This window comes from Colias philodice, chromosome 12 (genome assembly GCF_061535455.1).
Source record: "Colias philodice isolate Cphi_HAF_F1 chromosome 12, ilColPhil1 Martin Lab GWU primary, whole genome shotgun sequence".
NCBI classification, from domain to species: Eukaryota; Metazoa; Arthropoda; class Insecta; order Lepidoptera; family Pieridae; genus Colias; species Colias philodice.
The window spans coordinates 3,940,848-3,956,442 of record NC_143097.1 but is presented as its reverse complement, the minus strand read 5'-3'; the positions used below and the strand labels follow the sequence as shown (position 1 = coordinate 3,956,442).

Sequence of the window (15,595 nt, the reverse complement as noted above, 5' to 3'; positions counted from 1 at the left end):
CCTATATATAAAGTACGTGTTTAAAAATGAATTATATTGACATATTGGTTAATTTGTATTTAAATTAATTAATTTACAAAACCTAACGCCGTAAAAAATAAAACTGCTATGGCTAAATAAGGTTTGAGAACACTTGAGGACCTTCCTAGTATAAATGAATGTGCGGTAGATCTAATCACAAATTCACAAATCAAGATTACGCATTCTATAAATTGATTATCAACTTGCATCTAAATTTTAATTTAACATGATATCGCAACTCGTTTCCGTAAGGTGCCTCTAACATTTGTAAAATAATTATAAGCTTTATCAAGGCATCACTTTGCAATATGTCGAAACGCCAATAGGTGCAACAGTGCACCTTTCTTAAGGGGCCCTGCTCCGAAATGTATGTTTCTAAATCATGGTTTTTGGATAGAAATCATCATATTTAAAATCCTAAAAAAATATATAGCACAGATAAACGTTTGATCTAGTGACTTTTTTGGATAAAAACACAATATTAAACATTTGACTCGATCAAAAAAAAATCAGAAGTAACATCGATTTTAAAAGCATAATCAGTTTTATGAGAATTAGGGGAACGCTATGTTTATGAAAATTTTACATTTCATTTACTAATCAGGTTTTACAGGGAAATTTTTGGATAGATTTTTAATTTAGCCCTTATTTTTTTCTATATAAAATATAATACGTAAAATGCGACTCGCGCGCACCACGTCAGTGCAGCCAGAGTCCAGCCGGACGTTATCGAGGGAGGACCTGTGCTAGTTTTGCTCCCGACCACGTTGCAGTCGCCGTTCGCGTATTAGAACCGAGCGGCGAGTAAAACGGCGAGCATGTCACGGTATAAATAAATCAGTAGTTTGATTTTGTTAGTTATCCTAGGATTATTGTTGTAAATATAAATTAACTTCTTATTCTATACTATTAAACGAACAATATTTGCATATTAATATATTTGTTTGTAAATACAGTGTGGAAATTTTCGATGGGCCCTGGGTGAAAGTACTAGAAATACTGGAGATAGCAAATTTCCTTTATTTTTAAAAAGAAATAGAACTGCATTCAAAGATTTTCAAAAATTCAGAATACACTAACTTACTTATTACATACTTATATTCAATTATTATTTTGCCTTTTTTATTTGTTTTACTTTTAATTATTATTACCAATATTTTCAGAAGAAAATAAATTAATGTATCCAGAACGAGAGTTTCATTTTAAACTTTAAATGTATGTATAAAATAGACCAAAAAATTTTTACGAGAAATTAACAATAAATTATCATTTATATTGTTTCTATCGATTTGAATAATAAAATAAAATTTGAAAAAGGAATGTTTCCTTTCAGAAAAATTTGCTATCCCTAGTATTTCAAGTACTTTCCATTCAGGGCACATCGAAAATTTCCACACTGTATATATACAAACAAATATATAAATATGCAAATATTGCTCGTTTAATGGTATAGGATAAGTAGTAAATTTATATATCAACAACATTCCTACGATAGCAAATAAAATCGAACTACTGATTTATTTATACTGTGGCATAATCACCCGCCTTCATAGGTCACCGGAGTTCATGCCGCGCCGGCTCCTGCGCAACGCGGGCACGAGCCATCTCAGTGCCTAAAATGCCTAAACTTTCAGTACAAAGGGCTCTTAAGATATTTGTGCAGAGAGCGTGAAGCGTTGCACCGCTTTTAAACCAATCATTTGCCATACTACCTACTCGTATACAGGTTACACAACTAGCAAATTTAACTACGACCTTGCTAGGTTAGCCTTATAACTTCTTTGCATGTGTGGCTATTATGAATGCTTTTGTTTTTTAAACAATGTCTGCAGATACGGCAATGATTTAATAGTATGTTTATTTTAACAGAAGATGAAAAACTGCTGACGTCACTACATCACACCTACACGTAGATTAAAATCTTAATACGAAATGGACGAATTAGCCATATTCAAAATCTTACTCGTCACTTTAAAAAAATGAGTCATCACATACATTTTACATATTTCTAACAGACAGTATAATATTAAAATTCCTTCACATCAAACGCTTGCAATGTAAATTATTCGTCCCTCGCTTGACGCTTGATCGGTGAAATACCATACAATCAATACGTATGGTATGTCTTAATCTTACATTTCTAACCCAGTTGTTAACAGAACATGTATAAAACATTGCTCATCAAGCAAATCGGAATGAATGTAAATACAATGAAGCAAAAAACCAATTGCATTAACTTCGCATAGTCGTACCAGTCGCAGCTGAGCGAGACCTGTTAACACCATTTCCTTATCAATACCTTTGAATTGATTACAACTGAGTGTTAAAATAGTATTTCTTTTATTCGATATGGAATGGATTTGGTCGTTCGATAGTCCAAGGATCGTTGAAGTATATATCCGACATACCTAGTGAAAACTTGCAAACTGGATCAAGGAAGTAAGAACTACAAATATGAAGGATAGGTCTCCAATTAGAATTCTGATAGAAGTAGGTCGCCTTAGATGTATATTTATTTATTTATTAGACACACCAGTAATGACTCAATTAATACAATTTACTTTAGAAGTACGTCAATAATTATTTCATAAACTGAATTGGCCATAATGCAGGCGTATACAACAATTATTAAAATGTTAATAAAATATAAATTAAAATGAAACTTAGCTAACGAAATATAATCATTTGCTTTGATATCAGTTTTCATTCTATTAATGCAACTTAAATCAAGTTCTAATAACAAAAGTGCATTTAAATCAAAACAAACATCAAATCAAGGGAACTATACCAAAAACTAAATACAATCTCTAAGCATACAATCCACATCCTAAAACTAAAAGAAACAAAGAAGTGAACCAATGACATCAATGTCCAAAGTAATAGTGTTGTTACGTGAAGCAGAGGGAACAGAAGTAAATGGTCTGGAGGCCTGGTGGAGGGGGCTGGTGCTACTTGCGAAGCTGCTGGGGATCTGCTATCAACTGCTGTATCGTATTGTCTATGGTTAGCATTCGTTTTTCCTAAAGAATACAAAGTCCATTGGCTTGATTTCATAATTCTTACCTGTACCTACCTTTTTAATAGTTATAGCCCTGATTAAATTATATAGTAGGACACTAAACATGATTAAATGAATTTTGCGAAGCTTAGAAAAATTTATTTCAGCGACCACTTTTGAGTTGTCTTTTTAATTAGGTACCCATCATAAAAACCAGTGATCATCAATTGAGTTTTTAAACCAAAATTCAAATCAATCTAAAGTCAAATTTTAAATATTGAAGAAGTAGAATATTGTAATGAAAACATGTTGATAATATTTTATTAAATGCACAATTTAAAAGCTCATCAAAACTCATAAAACATATTGTACAAACAGAACATGAATGTAAAACCTTGTATATGAAGAAGAATACAAGAGACTATGAAGAATGTGTTTATTGCTCTGACCTATATACGATTCCGATAGCAATCGATAATGCATTAGAGATTCTTCAAGACTTCCCATGAAAGATAATATAGTATTACATCATCCTTAACATAGTAACATTTATCATTGATAATGTCAATAAACACTCGAATAATAAGACAAATAATTCATTATCTACAAGTTTATTTTCACTTTTCCCGTGACACACAAGATAATTCAGTGTAGTTATTTTTTGGCAATGCAAATATAGTCCGGGATACATCGCCCATTTTTGCAAGTGATTACTATCAAGCTAATTTTTCGTGAGTAGCTTTATTTTAATAAGATGCCCAATAATTTCATGTACAAAACTCTCGATTGTGGTAGCTACCAGAGGAAACAAGGATAAAATATTTTGATTTGATGGTTCTCAAATATTAATTACTAACTGAATGTTTTTTTTGTTCAATCTCAAGATAATTATCTAAATTATTCGAAAAAATATTTGTCCTACAAAATCTATGGTTTGATCAAAGAGTCCCCCTTTTCAATGTGTATCGATAACGAAGTCATCATAAATGATTACTAACCAGCTGATTTTTTTATTTTCACTTATTTAATACTTATATAATTCAACAGACATATTGTCCTACAAATTGCGTAATAAATATTTGAGAACCGTCAAATCAAAAATTTTTATCCTTGTTACCTCTGTAAGCTACCACAATCGAGAGTTTCGTACATGAAATTATTGGGCATCTCATCAAAATAAAGCTACTCACGAAAAATTAGCTTGATAGTAATCACTTGCAAAAATGGGCGATGTATCCCGGACTAATATTTTTAAGAACACAAAAATTTGCGTGTCTTGTTCAGATACATTTTTCTGTAATGAAGGAACAATATTTAAGGATTCTCATATTTTTCATTATTTGCAATTACTTTTAGGACCTAGGTACACGATAATACTTTTAGTTAGCCATATACTATTTTGTTAACCTACTCCTAATTTATCTAGTAATGAAATCGTAAGATTTTCCATAATTATAAGTATACTTGAGTAAGTAGAATGTAATGTTCCTAACATTCACAAAATATTTCCTGCTTCCTCTATCACATAATTCCCTCTAAATCAGTTCATCTCACCAAAATCTCATAAATATTAAGAATGCGAACTATGAAGTGTTTCAGAGCATGTCTTTATTACAAGTGAAATTGCAATTATCGTTAATTCAAGTAACACAGATGTGTACATATAAATAATATTACAGTTAACATGTATGAGCCATTAATGAGATAATTAAATTATCATCGAGACACTGAACAAGATAATGAAGATATGTTATCAGCAAATAGTGCTCTGCAGAGAACAATAAAGTAACGCAATGATAAAATATTCTCAATAGATATAACTCTGTTGACGATAATTAAAAAGTTAAAAACTTTATTGTATTAAAAGAAAGTGCCAGTTGTGTTACAACTAGTATTTATATCTCTATAGTCTCTTTTAGTATCCGGAAATGCTCCTTTTTGATGTCATTTATCTCAGATATTTAATTAACAAAGCCAAAACGTTTTTCCTATCTTTCGTTTAACATTCCTTTGGTCTCATATTAATTAATTTTGTATCTTATTTCAGAATCGAAGGTGCCAGTGGCTGTGATGATGGCGCCGAGTGTTTTCCAGAGGACGAAGTCACCGCGGTCTTCACCAGGAAACCATGCACGGAAACTACAGGTAGATGACAATTATATAATTTTAAAGAGAATATTAAACTACTTAATTATATAAAAAAAATTGTAATGAAAAATAAGGTTAAGAAGCTGTATATGAATATTGAATGATGCTAACAAATGAATATATAGCTGATATAGCTGAGAATGTGAGTTAAGTTAATAACTTTTCATTTTGTACTCTTTTAAAAATGATGATAAGCATTTCTATATCATTCGCACATAGAGAAAGTAGCGAATAACTTTATTTAATTCATGCTTTATAATAAACGTGTTTATTTAGTAAGTGGATAGGAAACGCAATCCAAAATAATGACATCAACGTGTTGACAATTGACATGCTATAAAATTCCAAAAGTGTTAAGTTTTATGGAAGTAACGCGTAGTTCCTTCTGCTCCAATGATATGTTCATCATTTGATTATATTATTGGAATATATTACTATGTATGAAAACAAACAGGTTTATTTTTACTTATTATTTTCCGCGAACGTTATTTGCAGCTAAATCTAATTAAAGATTCTTGGCACGAGCGTCCAATATCAAAACATTGATGACATTTTCATTCAGTCTTTTGATTCTTTTTGTATACAAATAATATTTTTTTTTGTTACAGTAATTTGTAACGTACAATCACCATTATTTGTGTATCATTATTTTGAACTGACCTTAGTTCATATGCTTATATTATAAGAACTATGAAGGTCTGTTAGCACTTAGATAAAAATTACAATACTTCGTCGTTCAGCCGTGACAATACTTAAGTTTCTGAATTTTGCTAGAAATTTGAAATATATTATCATACTTTCATAAATAAATATTATAAAAGACATCAATCATGTTCAATTATATTACAAAGATTTAATTAGTTTATTTTATTAATAATGCTAATAGTGCTACAATTAACATTCAGCAGCTTAAAAAAGGTATACCATACAGATCCGTAACAAAAAAGTATTATGTAAATAAAAATAAGGTCAAGTAGTGTAGTCGTCCTAGATTACTAGTTGTAGGCAGTTCATTAAAAAAGGCATGATTCATTACATGTACATTGTACATACTGACTGTATGTGTTTTTGTTACTATTCAAAGCTTTTAGAAGCTCCACCTGAACTTACGTTATTTGAGTAATAATTAGACGCTTCTTTTCAAAATCAAATTAAACAGAGCATGATTATTTGTGAATTCTAGGTTAATCTACTAAACATTCAATGTGTTTTATTCATGTCAATCACAGAAAAAGAACACAATGTATCATCTGTTACAAACTTTGAAGCTCCAAAAGTTTTCTGAGCGTGGAAAAAAATGAAAATTGTTTAAAATTCTTATTTTATTTTATTTCAGAATGGAACAGAAGCAAGCCAAGCAGAGAACACGGCAGACTCCAGTCCCGGTAACTCAATATCAGATGCAGAGAATTTCGAGTGTTATGGAGAAGCTGATGGCGACGCACCTAACAACACGTTAGTATTCACTACAAATTGTTGTTCTAGGTACTCTTGTTACGTATTTTTACCAATACCTACTTATATTTTGTCAATAACAACCAATTAGATACACAAAAATTAATTTAGATTACGTTAATCGGCGTCAGAGATATACTAATTGATATAATAAAAAAATACTTAATAAACAATATTTAAGATTATAGGTATTTAAAAATCGTATTGGTATTAACTTAACTAACCTAAATAAAATACGATCTGTAAGATAATTCTTATTGTATTAAATACATTTTTTTAACAATGACCTTATAGAAAATTATTCCACCGAATACAAGTACAATACAAATTTATGTCATGTCTTACCGTTATATGCGCAGGATATTGCTATGTTTCCGAAAGCAATATAAATAAAAGCAATTAAATGCCTGATGAATCAAGTTTAACTGGAAATAAAGACGTTTACTAGGTATATGTGAAATAAGCTTTTATTGAAGTTGTTTTTACAAAATTCATAAAAACTATTGCAATATATTCAACTAGCTTCCGCCCGCGGCTTCTTCCGCGTGGTGTTTTGATAAAAGGTAGCCTATGTTCTTTCTCAGGGTCTAAAGATTGTCTGTGCCAAATTTCATCAAAATCGGTTGAGAGGTTTAAGCGGGAAAGCGTAACAGACAGACAGACAGACAGAGTTACTTTCGCATTTATAATATTAGTAGGGATTAGCTAAAATAGACGGAATCATCATTCTACCTAAAATAAAAATAATTCAACATAGTATAACTATTATGAAACATCTGTCGTCTTTGTAACATAAAATAAACATTTGTTGCAGAATTAGGTAATAAAGGCGCCATAAAAAGTATTTTTATAGTCTTTTTACAACTTTCTATGATGTCTCTATATTTTGGGTCTACCAAACTATAAACAGACACGGATCTTTTGAACAGAATAAGGTGTTTGGTAATATTCGTGTATTTGAACTTTTTTATTAGTCGACTTCAAAAAAAGAGGTTCACAATTAGACTGTAGGTTTTTTCATGTGTGTTAGTTACATTTTTATTGGGTAAACTGTTTTGATGATTATATTTTAATGTAGACTGTAATATTAATTAACCGGTATTTATTAATAATCCGTACTTAATTAGCTTTCTTTGCGTATTCATTTCTGTTCAATTTCTCTACTCTCTATTTTATTTTAGCAGAATTAATCGGAAAGGGAAAGTATAGTCAAACTTTTTAGTACATAACTATTTTATAACCGTGTACGCATTTATCTTCTTAACTAATTCTTAATAATTCTATGCTTATCTCGAAATCGATGATCGAATAAAATAATATCCTTCCTTAAATCGGTTAACAATACAATGAAGTTCTAATAAGGCTTCTAATTGCTGATAAAACCATTAGCACCAGAAGCACCTATTTATTTTCGCCATTAATATTCGCGCTACTAAAAAATTTATTTATTTTTTTGCAGAACGGAAAATGGAACAAGAAGTCCAGGCAATCCTTTAAATCGGCATTCTTGGACAAGAACCAGCTTGAGGCGGACACCACCTAGGTTTGTCACCATGCCCTTTTAGTGAATAACTGTACATATTATTTTCCTGTAAAAGCTACCTTTCGAATTTATTTTTATTATTATGTACATTTTGTGTATAATATATATATAGACATTTTGAAGGTACGGGATGTAAAATTCATTAGTTCTAGATATAAAAACTTCGAACTAATTGAGCGAAATTAAATACCTAGGTTTTAAGTTTGTTCGAAAACAAGCTTTTACCTATACGATAAGGGCATCCTATATTCAGAAATTGATTTTAGTCTCAAAATGTGAGACTAAACTTAACTCTTATCAAAATATACGTATATTTATAGATGCATATAGCATACTAGGTAGGTAGATACCTTAAATATATGCTGAATACAAGTTCTACAAATGAAGATCATTATCTGCGCCAGACTAAATAGGTTACACAAAATAAATAAGCCCACTTTATATTCTTAAAGGACTAAATTCCCACAATTATTCAAATGACTCATAAATGTTGGTTTACACAAAATAACAGTACAATTGAATCCCACGACAGTTAACTCTTCGTAATGTTTATGTCAGCAAATCGGTGAGAAATAAAAATAATGTTCACTTATTTTAAACCTTGAAAATAGTGTATTTATTTTTAGTATTTTGACCGTTGGTGATCAAGACCGATTATAATTACAATATTTTTATCACATTCACAGTCAGATGATAGACAATATCTATCCTAAAATTTTTTTCGAAACATTCCATAATTCCAGAATGCAATACGTATTTGTATATACTATATATAATATAAGGTATGGAACGTTGTTATGGAACTTTATTCCTCCTCCAAAAATTTACAAAAAATATTTATTGTCTTTAGGTATTTACAAGAAAATATAAAAAGTAAATGAAAATAATGTAACTTATTATATCATTTACATCTCAATAAGTTTAGCCAATACACATCGTATTTGTATATATGAACTACTTATATCTGCGTTCATCAAAAACATATTTTTACATTGACCAATGCAATCAACTAGCCTCGTTTGTAAATATTCTATATTAATAACATGCGAAAGGAAGGCATGTGAACAAACATGTTCTGAAGGTAAGCCACAAACATCGCATTACAACGACATCTAAAGTTAGATATAGAAATTAAAAATATCTACAATAAATGAATTATTTTTGTAATATGGAGTAACTTTTTATGTTCAGAAAAATATGGTTCAGGTATTTTGAGTGTTGAAAATTGAAAAATATGATGGTTTTGATTTGTAAATATTGTCATTTAGGTTGAAGAAGTGAGATTAGAACAAGGCAGACAAAAAAATCCCAAAATTATTTTATTGTTTCATTAAATATTCCATACAAATATTGAGCTTGTTTATTTTAGTTTATTTTATTTTGTAGCGTTTTGTTTTATAATTTTATGTTTGTATGCTATTTTTTGCTTATTTTCTGTTTTGTTCCTTTCATAGCCACCAAGAGAATCTTCCGCATCGCCGATGGGGATCCATGAGACAGTAAGCTTTTTTATTTTATTTATTTATTTTTAAATGTTTTGTAAAATAGCTTTTATCGACGTTTTTGGCTGTCTATATTTTTATTGCTATTTATTATTATAAGTAACGCTATAGGTTTTTATTCCTAATGAGATTTTTGCGTGTGTACATATTATTTATTTTTTTATAATTTTCTTAGTTCACTGAACATTTTTTAAATCTGGAATTTGCGCCACTTTTTTATAACTGTTAGATACAAAACATATGTATATAATAATAATTATGGTACTTATCTGACTAGTGACTACACTGTTTAAAGTTCATACCTACACAAAACATTTGACTTTTGACTTTGTGGTTGGAGTCTAAGAAGAAATTTAAGTGCCTTAAATAGCTTCTCTGAGAAGACTATTGTGTAATATAATTATTATTACGTGATACTGACCAGTGAAAGTCAAAATCCAAAACTTCATTTCGGCTTCTATTCAAAACCGCCGTTTTACAATTACATTAATTTTCCTTTGTTCTATGTGGTTCTATGTAGTTCTCATTTATAATAGAACTTTTGTTATGATATTTTTCACTAAAATAATATATTATCGCGCGTAGCGTGCGTACTGCAGTATCTGTACATCTATACTAATATTATAAAGCTGAAGAGTTTGTTTGTTTGTTTGAACGCGCTAATCTCGGGAACTACTGGTCCGATTTGAAAAATTCTTTCGGTGTTAGATTCATCATTTATCGAGGAAGGCTATAGGCTATATACCATCACGCTACGACCAACAGGAGAGGAGCCACGAGGGTGAAACCGCGCGGAGCGGCTAGTGTTTAAAAATGTGAAAAAAACCAAATAATTCGCTTCAGAAATAATTCAGTATTGTACCTTTATGTTTAAGATGAAAATGGTTAGTGAATATTTTGTGACAGTCACAAAATGTTTCAAAACATGTAATTTAAAAATGTTATCTACGGCGGATGCATTTTACAGCTTTGTTATGATCTCAGCTGATAAACTAGCCCAAGAGCAATTGACACGAATCTTGTTCAAAACGAAAATATGTTTAATTCACACCTTTAATTGAAATCTTTCATTACAGTATTAGAATATGTATAGGGGACATGGACCAAAAAACTATATAGGGATAATAATTTCTATGAAGAATACCTTTATCACAGTTCACAGATTAGTAAATAGTTACCTGATACGACATAAATAATTTATTACACCAAACATCTATTACATAAGACTTTTTAATAAAAAAAACCTAATTCAAAAAATCCCTTTTTCATTCGCTATGTATGTGCAAAAAATCTTACCTTACTAATATTACAAATGCGAAAGTTTGTGAGGATGGATGTATGTGTAGGTGTGTATGTTTGTTACTCTTTCACGAAAACTTGGATTAACACATTCCGGGGGATTTCCAGGATAAAACCTATCCTGGTTTTATCCTGGAAATCCCCCGGGAACAGGAGCTATGCGGGTTTGTCTTTGAAAACGCGGGCGAAGCCGCGGGCGGAAAGCTGGTTTATAATAATTATTGTACCAATTTGATATTTTAACCGTATAGTTCCCTCCATTCATACCCTAGCTGACCTGCACTAGCAAGGTACCGTTCATTACTCTAATTAATAGTAAACCGATTAACGGGACTGAAATGCTTTGTACATAGGCTTTGTAATTTCAAACTTAGTTAACAAAGTAAATAAATAATACCTAAGGTATGATTTTTAATGAAAGTTTTAAATTGTATTATAATATTATCAGTAGTTTTATGTACTTACAAAAAGACTATAGTAGACTCCTGTTTTATTTTTCACAAGTACCTAAGAACAAAAAGAACAATAAAAATGGTGTACAAAAATTATAAAGTTTGCTTCTATTCATTAATTAATGTAAAATTTATTCACAAACAATTTGCACTATATACAGTGAAGCATTTCTCATCATATGATAATAATTTGAATCTAAGACCTCCTTTATAAATTACTTAATCTATTCAGCTAAATGTAATTTCTTAATTGTAACATCACCTTTCAACATTACCTGGAAGACTAAACCGCACATTAAATATTTCGTAAAAAACATGTGCTAATCTTGAAGTGTAAAACTGCGCCATGTACAAGAAAAGTGCATAAAAAATTGCACAATCACGTTAATAGCACCACTGTTACTTGTTCCGCTTTATATTATGAAGGTATTGTGTAGAATTTTATTGTAATAATTCTTTGTATTCAATTTCCACACCATTTTTATTATAAATTTTATATCGTCCATCCGTTAAAAACACTCAAAGTATTTTAAAATATATAAAACGGTACGGTTAATTCATAATTGCCAAAAAAATCGTTTTTAATTAATATCTAATATCACTACATAGTATAAAACAAAGTCGCTTTCCCTGTCCCTATGTCCCTATGTCCCTTTGTACGCTTAAATCTTTGAAACTACGCAACGGATTTTAATGCGGTTTTTTTTAATAGATAGAGTGATTCAAGAGGAAGGTTTATATGTATAATAACATCCATTAAATAGTGGAGAAGTACTGTTATTTTTGAGGTTTCTAATGCGATGTCGTAAAAAATTACATTTTTTCCGCTTATATTGCAAACGCAGGCTGAACCCTACGAGTTTTATCAAAATAATGTACATACACATTGAAAAGGTCTACAGAAAAGTCCGCGATGGTATATGTCTATCTCTTATGGATAACCCACAATAACATTTTTTTGTCATTTACTTTTTACGACAAATAATAGCTAATTTTCGAAGCGATTTTCACCAATACAGCATTAATCCTTAACCAATTAAATACCTTGAATACATTGTTCATTTAATATAGATCTATATGGCCCTTTACACCGTATGATTTAAGTGAATATTTTCGAAGATATTACAGATTTAAAAATTGCGGGACGTAGCTTTTGCGGCGGTACCGGCCAGCCGGGCCGCTATGTTTTTAACAACGTTCACAGCTGTTTTTCTGTAGTGTATTTAGTAGGTATCAGCATTGCACCCGTGCGAAGCCGGGGCGGGTCGCTAGTCTATAAATAAACAGTTTCGAATGTAAGTATTCCAAATTAACATAGGTAATTTAATGTTTCCCGAAAAGACATTTGGAATTCGGTTAACATAAACCATAATAAACCAATTCTTTGTTTTTCTTTTACATCCGATGATCCGAATCGTTTACGAGTAACAAAAATACGCTGAGATATTTACAAACAAACGTCTCGGAATAACATTCTTGGAATGACACCGTAGGCGTTTTATTCGCATCCTACAGGTGATAGATGTTAGGCTATTCACGGGCGTAGCGTGTTCGTATCCGGCTGCAAACTGCTTAATTAATTTAATAACGGACTGTTTCACTACCATTGTGGATAATTCATGTTGCGATGCCTGCCCGGCTCATCGTCATCATTACGTTTGTTGATGCGTCAGTGCCTCGTTTGCTCGTGCGTCGTGCGGTTCCCGCGTTTCGCGATTCTTTTTTTTAAATTGTGGCAAAGGAAACCTCCCAAACAGCCAGGCGTGAATGGAAATCCAATAAGTGATGTGAAGTGATTGATGAAAATCGTAACTTTCCACATTGTGGAGTGTTTGAGAGAGTTGTAGGCGTTTGTTTATAAAGCTGGAGCGGCACGGTACTCACATGTATTACAGAAAGCGACCTCACAGGTTGGATACGTAATATAATGTATCTATTAATTTAAATTTTAGTTTCATTAGATGATTTTGATAAAAAAAGTAAATTGTTTTTTGATAATTGTTGTTATATGTATATCTATTTGAGTTGATGACCTTATTAACAAAATTTAAAAAAATCGATAAAACTCACCACTTAAAACAATATTATTGTAAACATAGCTAAGTATCAATCATCTGAATTTACAAATTGCATAATTCATAACTAGGTAATTAAAAAAAACTGTTCCAATTGGCCGGATCATTATTTATGCTCTAATTATTAAATTCAACGGAGAATGTATGTTAATGAGTCTTGTTTAATTTTGCCATTGAATTTTTAGCTCACTTTTTACAACACGTAAAATGAAAATACCATTGTATTATTTTCTCACATACCTGTAGCATTACGCATACGACAGGAATTTATAATTGCGAAAAAGAGGGACAGTCCACTTTATTGTCCAGTCATATTATGTTATGTTACAAAAATAATAGTTGGTGTAAACGAAATTGATACGTCTGTATGTCTGTCCATCTTAATTTTGAAATAAAAGAGTATCTACAGAGAGGCTTCCACATTAAATTTATGAAAACTTTTTCGATCAAAACTTTTTTTAAGATAAAGCTTGCTGGCCACCATAACACCATCACATTAGCTTTTTTTTATTTGCAACTCTGGTTGTTATTAATAATTCTTATTACTAACCTCTTGCTAAACAAGACGTAACGAATAACAATGCTTAATAAAATTAATATTCTGTCCTTGTATAGGCTCAGTAATATTCGAATATCTAAAGTGACCCAGCTGAGTAATCATACAATGTTTTGCAATGTTCTTGCTTCAAATAACTTAACTAAATTAGATTTTCAACTACGATTATATTAATTTTAAAAGTTTTTGTTTCGTTCATAACGTTAGACCATATTTCATAAAAAACCCAATTAAGATTCGGCTTTAATCATAGATAAGTACCTATTATATTTTAAAATTAGATAGATTAATTTATCATATTAACTTTTTATTAAAAATTATGTGGAAATAGCGAAGGGAATAAATATTTTCCTCAAAAATTCAAAATAGAAAAGAACATAATGTTCTGTATCTAATTATGTACTTAGTTACTTACACAAAAAAATGATTCGTCGTGTTTTGTTGAAGCTTTACCACAGAATACATAAATAAATAGATCTAAGCTTTTTTTTATTTATGTGGTCAAAATAGCACAAGAGACTGGCTAGAATGTTCAAAATTTTTTTTATTCCTCTAGAAATTAATTTAAAAATAAAATATAATAAGTATGAATAACACTTCTCCATATGTAAAATGCACCATGACGGAAAAGTTTTAAGTGTGTAGGTGTGTGTTACATATTTGTATTAACTTTTGTTACAGTTATAATAATAATGCTTGTATAAGTTTATAAATATACATCTAGGTATGTTACGCTTTACAATATTAAAATAACTGACTTGTTCGATTAGAACTTGACCGAATTGATTTACATCAAATCAGTTCTAACCGCCATATAACATTTCGACCACATACCTACGCACACCAATGCTATTGTACGTACTGCTTTTCCTTCAAACGCCATTATGTTCACTTAAACGTAATTGTAGCAAACACTTTCCTTTTATGAAATCAAAGAAATATCGTCGAGTGTGGTCACATAACAATGTACAGTTGTTACTTTATACAATTAAATTAATATCACAGTGTATCTAAATGATACGTGCGTCGCTTTCTTACACAATTTCACGGCGTGCGCTCACCCATCTGTTATTTACAGATTTCACTTCTCCCTCCAGTATTCCTCCCTTTTTATGGTCCTTTGAACCCACAGAACATATTGAACCTATTTATTTAATAAAAATTGATAATAATTAAATAAAATAACAGACAAAAGCATGCTTTTGTAACAAAGCAATCGCTCTGGACGTGATTTTCGGACACATTTATTCAATATCTATTTGTTTTTAGTGATCGAGGTAGTATTAGAGTAGGTAATATTCAAAAACATCTTCAATGTGACGCTAATAAACCATGAAGATGTTAACAGCATCCACCATCCTATCAACTATGCCGAAAATATCCAAATATGTACGACTTGCTCTACGGTCCGTCGTCATTGTTATTTGGCGTTGTTAAATTTATGATGAAAAGATCGTGACTGAATGAATTTTGATTTCTGACCTCGAAATTTTACTGAAATTCAGTCCCAAGCACAGCTTTAGGACCATCTCAATTCTCAACAAAC

General features: G+C 30.6%; 1 protein-coding gene across 3 annotated transcripts in view; it reads left to right on the top strand.

The window, feature by feature from the left end:
* Nucleotides 1-15,595, top strand: part of nuf (rab11 family-interacting protein nuf) — a 77,603-nt gene that overhangs the window by 28,035 nt on the left and 33,973 nt on the right. The window contains exons 1-5 of one of the 3 annotated variants that reach the window (XM_089701381.1): nucleotides 2,673-3,024; nucleotides 5,067-5,164; nucleotides 6,504-6,622; nucleotides 8,082-8,165; nucleotides 9,620-9,664. In XM_089701381.1, the coding sequence (XP_089557507.1) occupies nucleotides 2,880-3,024; nucleotides 5,067-5,164; nucleotides 6,504-6,622; nucleotides 8,082-8,165; nucleotides 9,620-9,664 (491 nt within the window). In that variant the 5' untranslated portion in view covers nucleotides 2,673-2,879. Of the gene's footprint in view, nucleotides 1-2,672; nucleotides 3,025-5,066; nucleotides 5,165-6,503; nucleotides 6,623-8,081; nucleotides 8,166-9,619; nucleotides 9,665-15,595 lie in introns of those variants that run through there. The other 2 variants (XM_089701382.1, XM_089701383.1) reach the window with 2 other exon arrangements.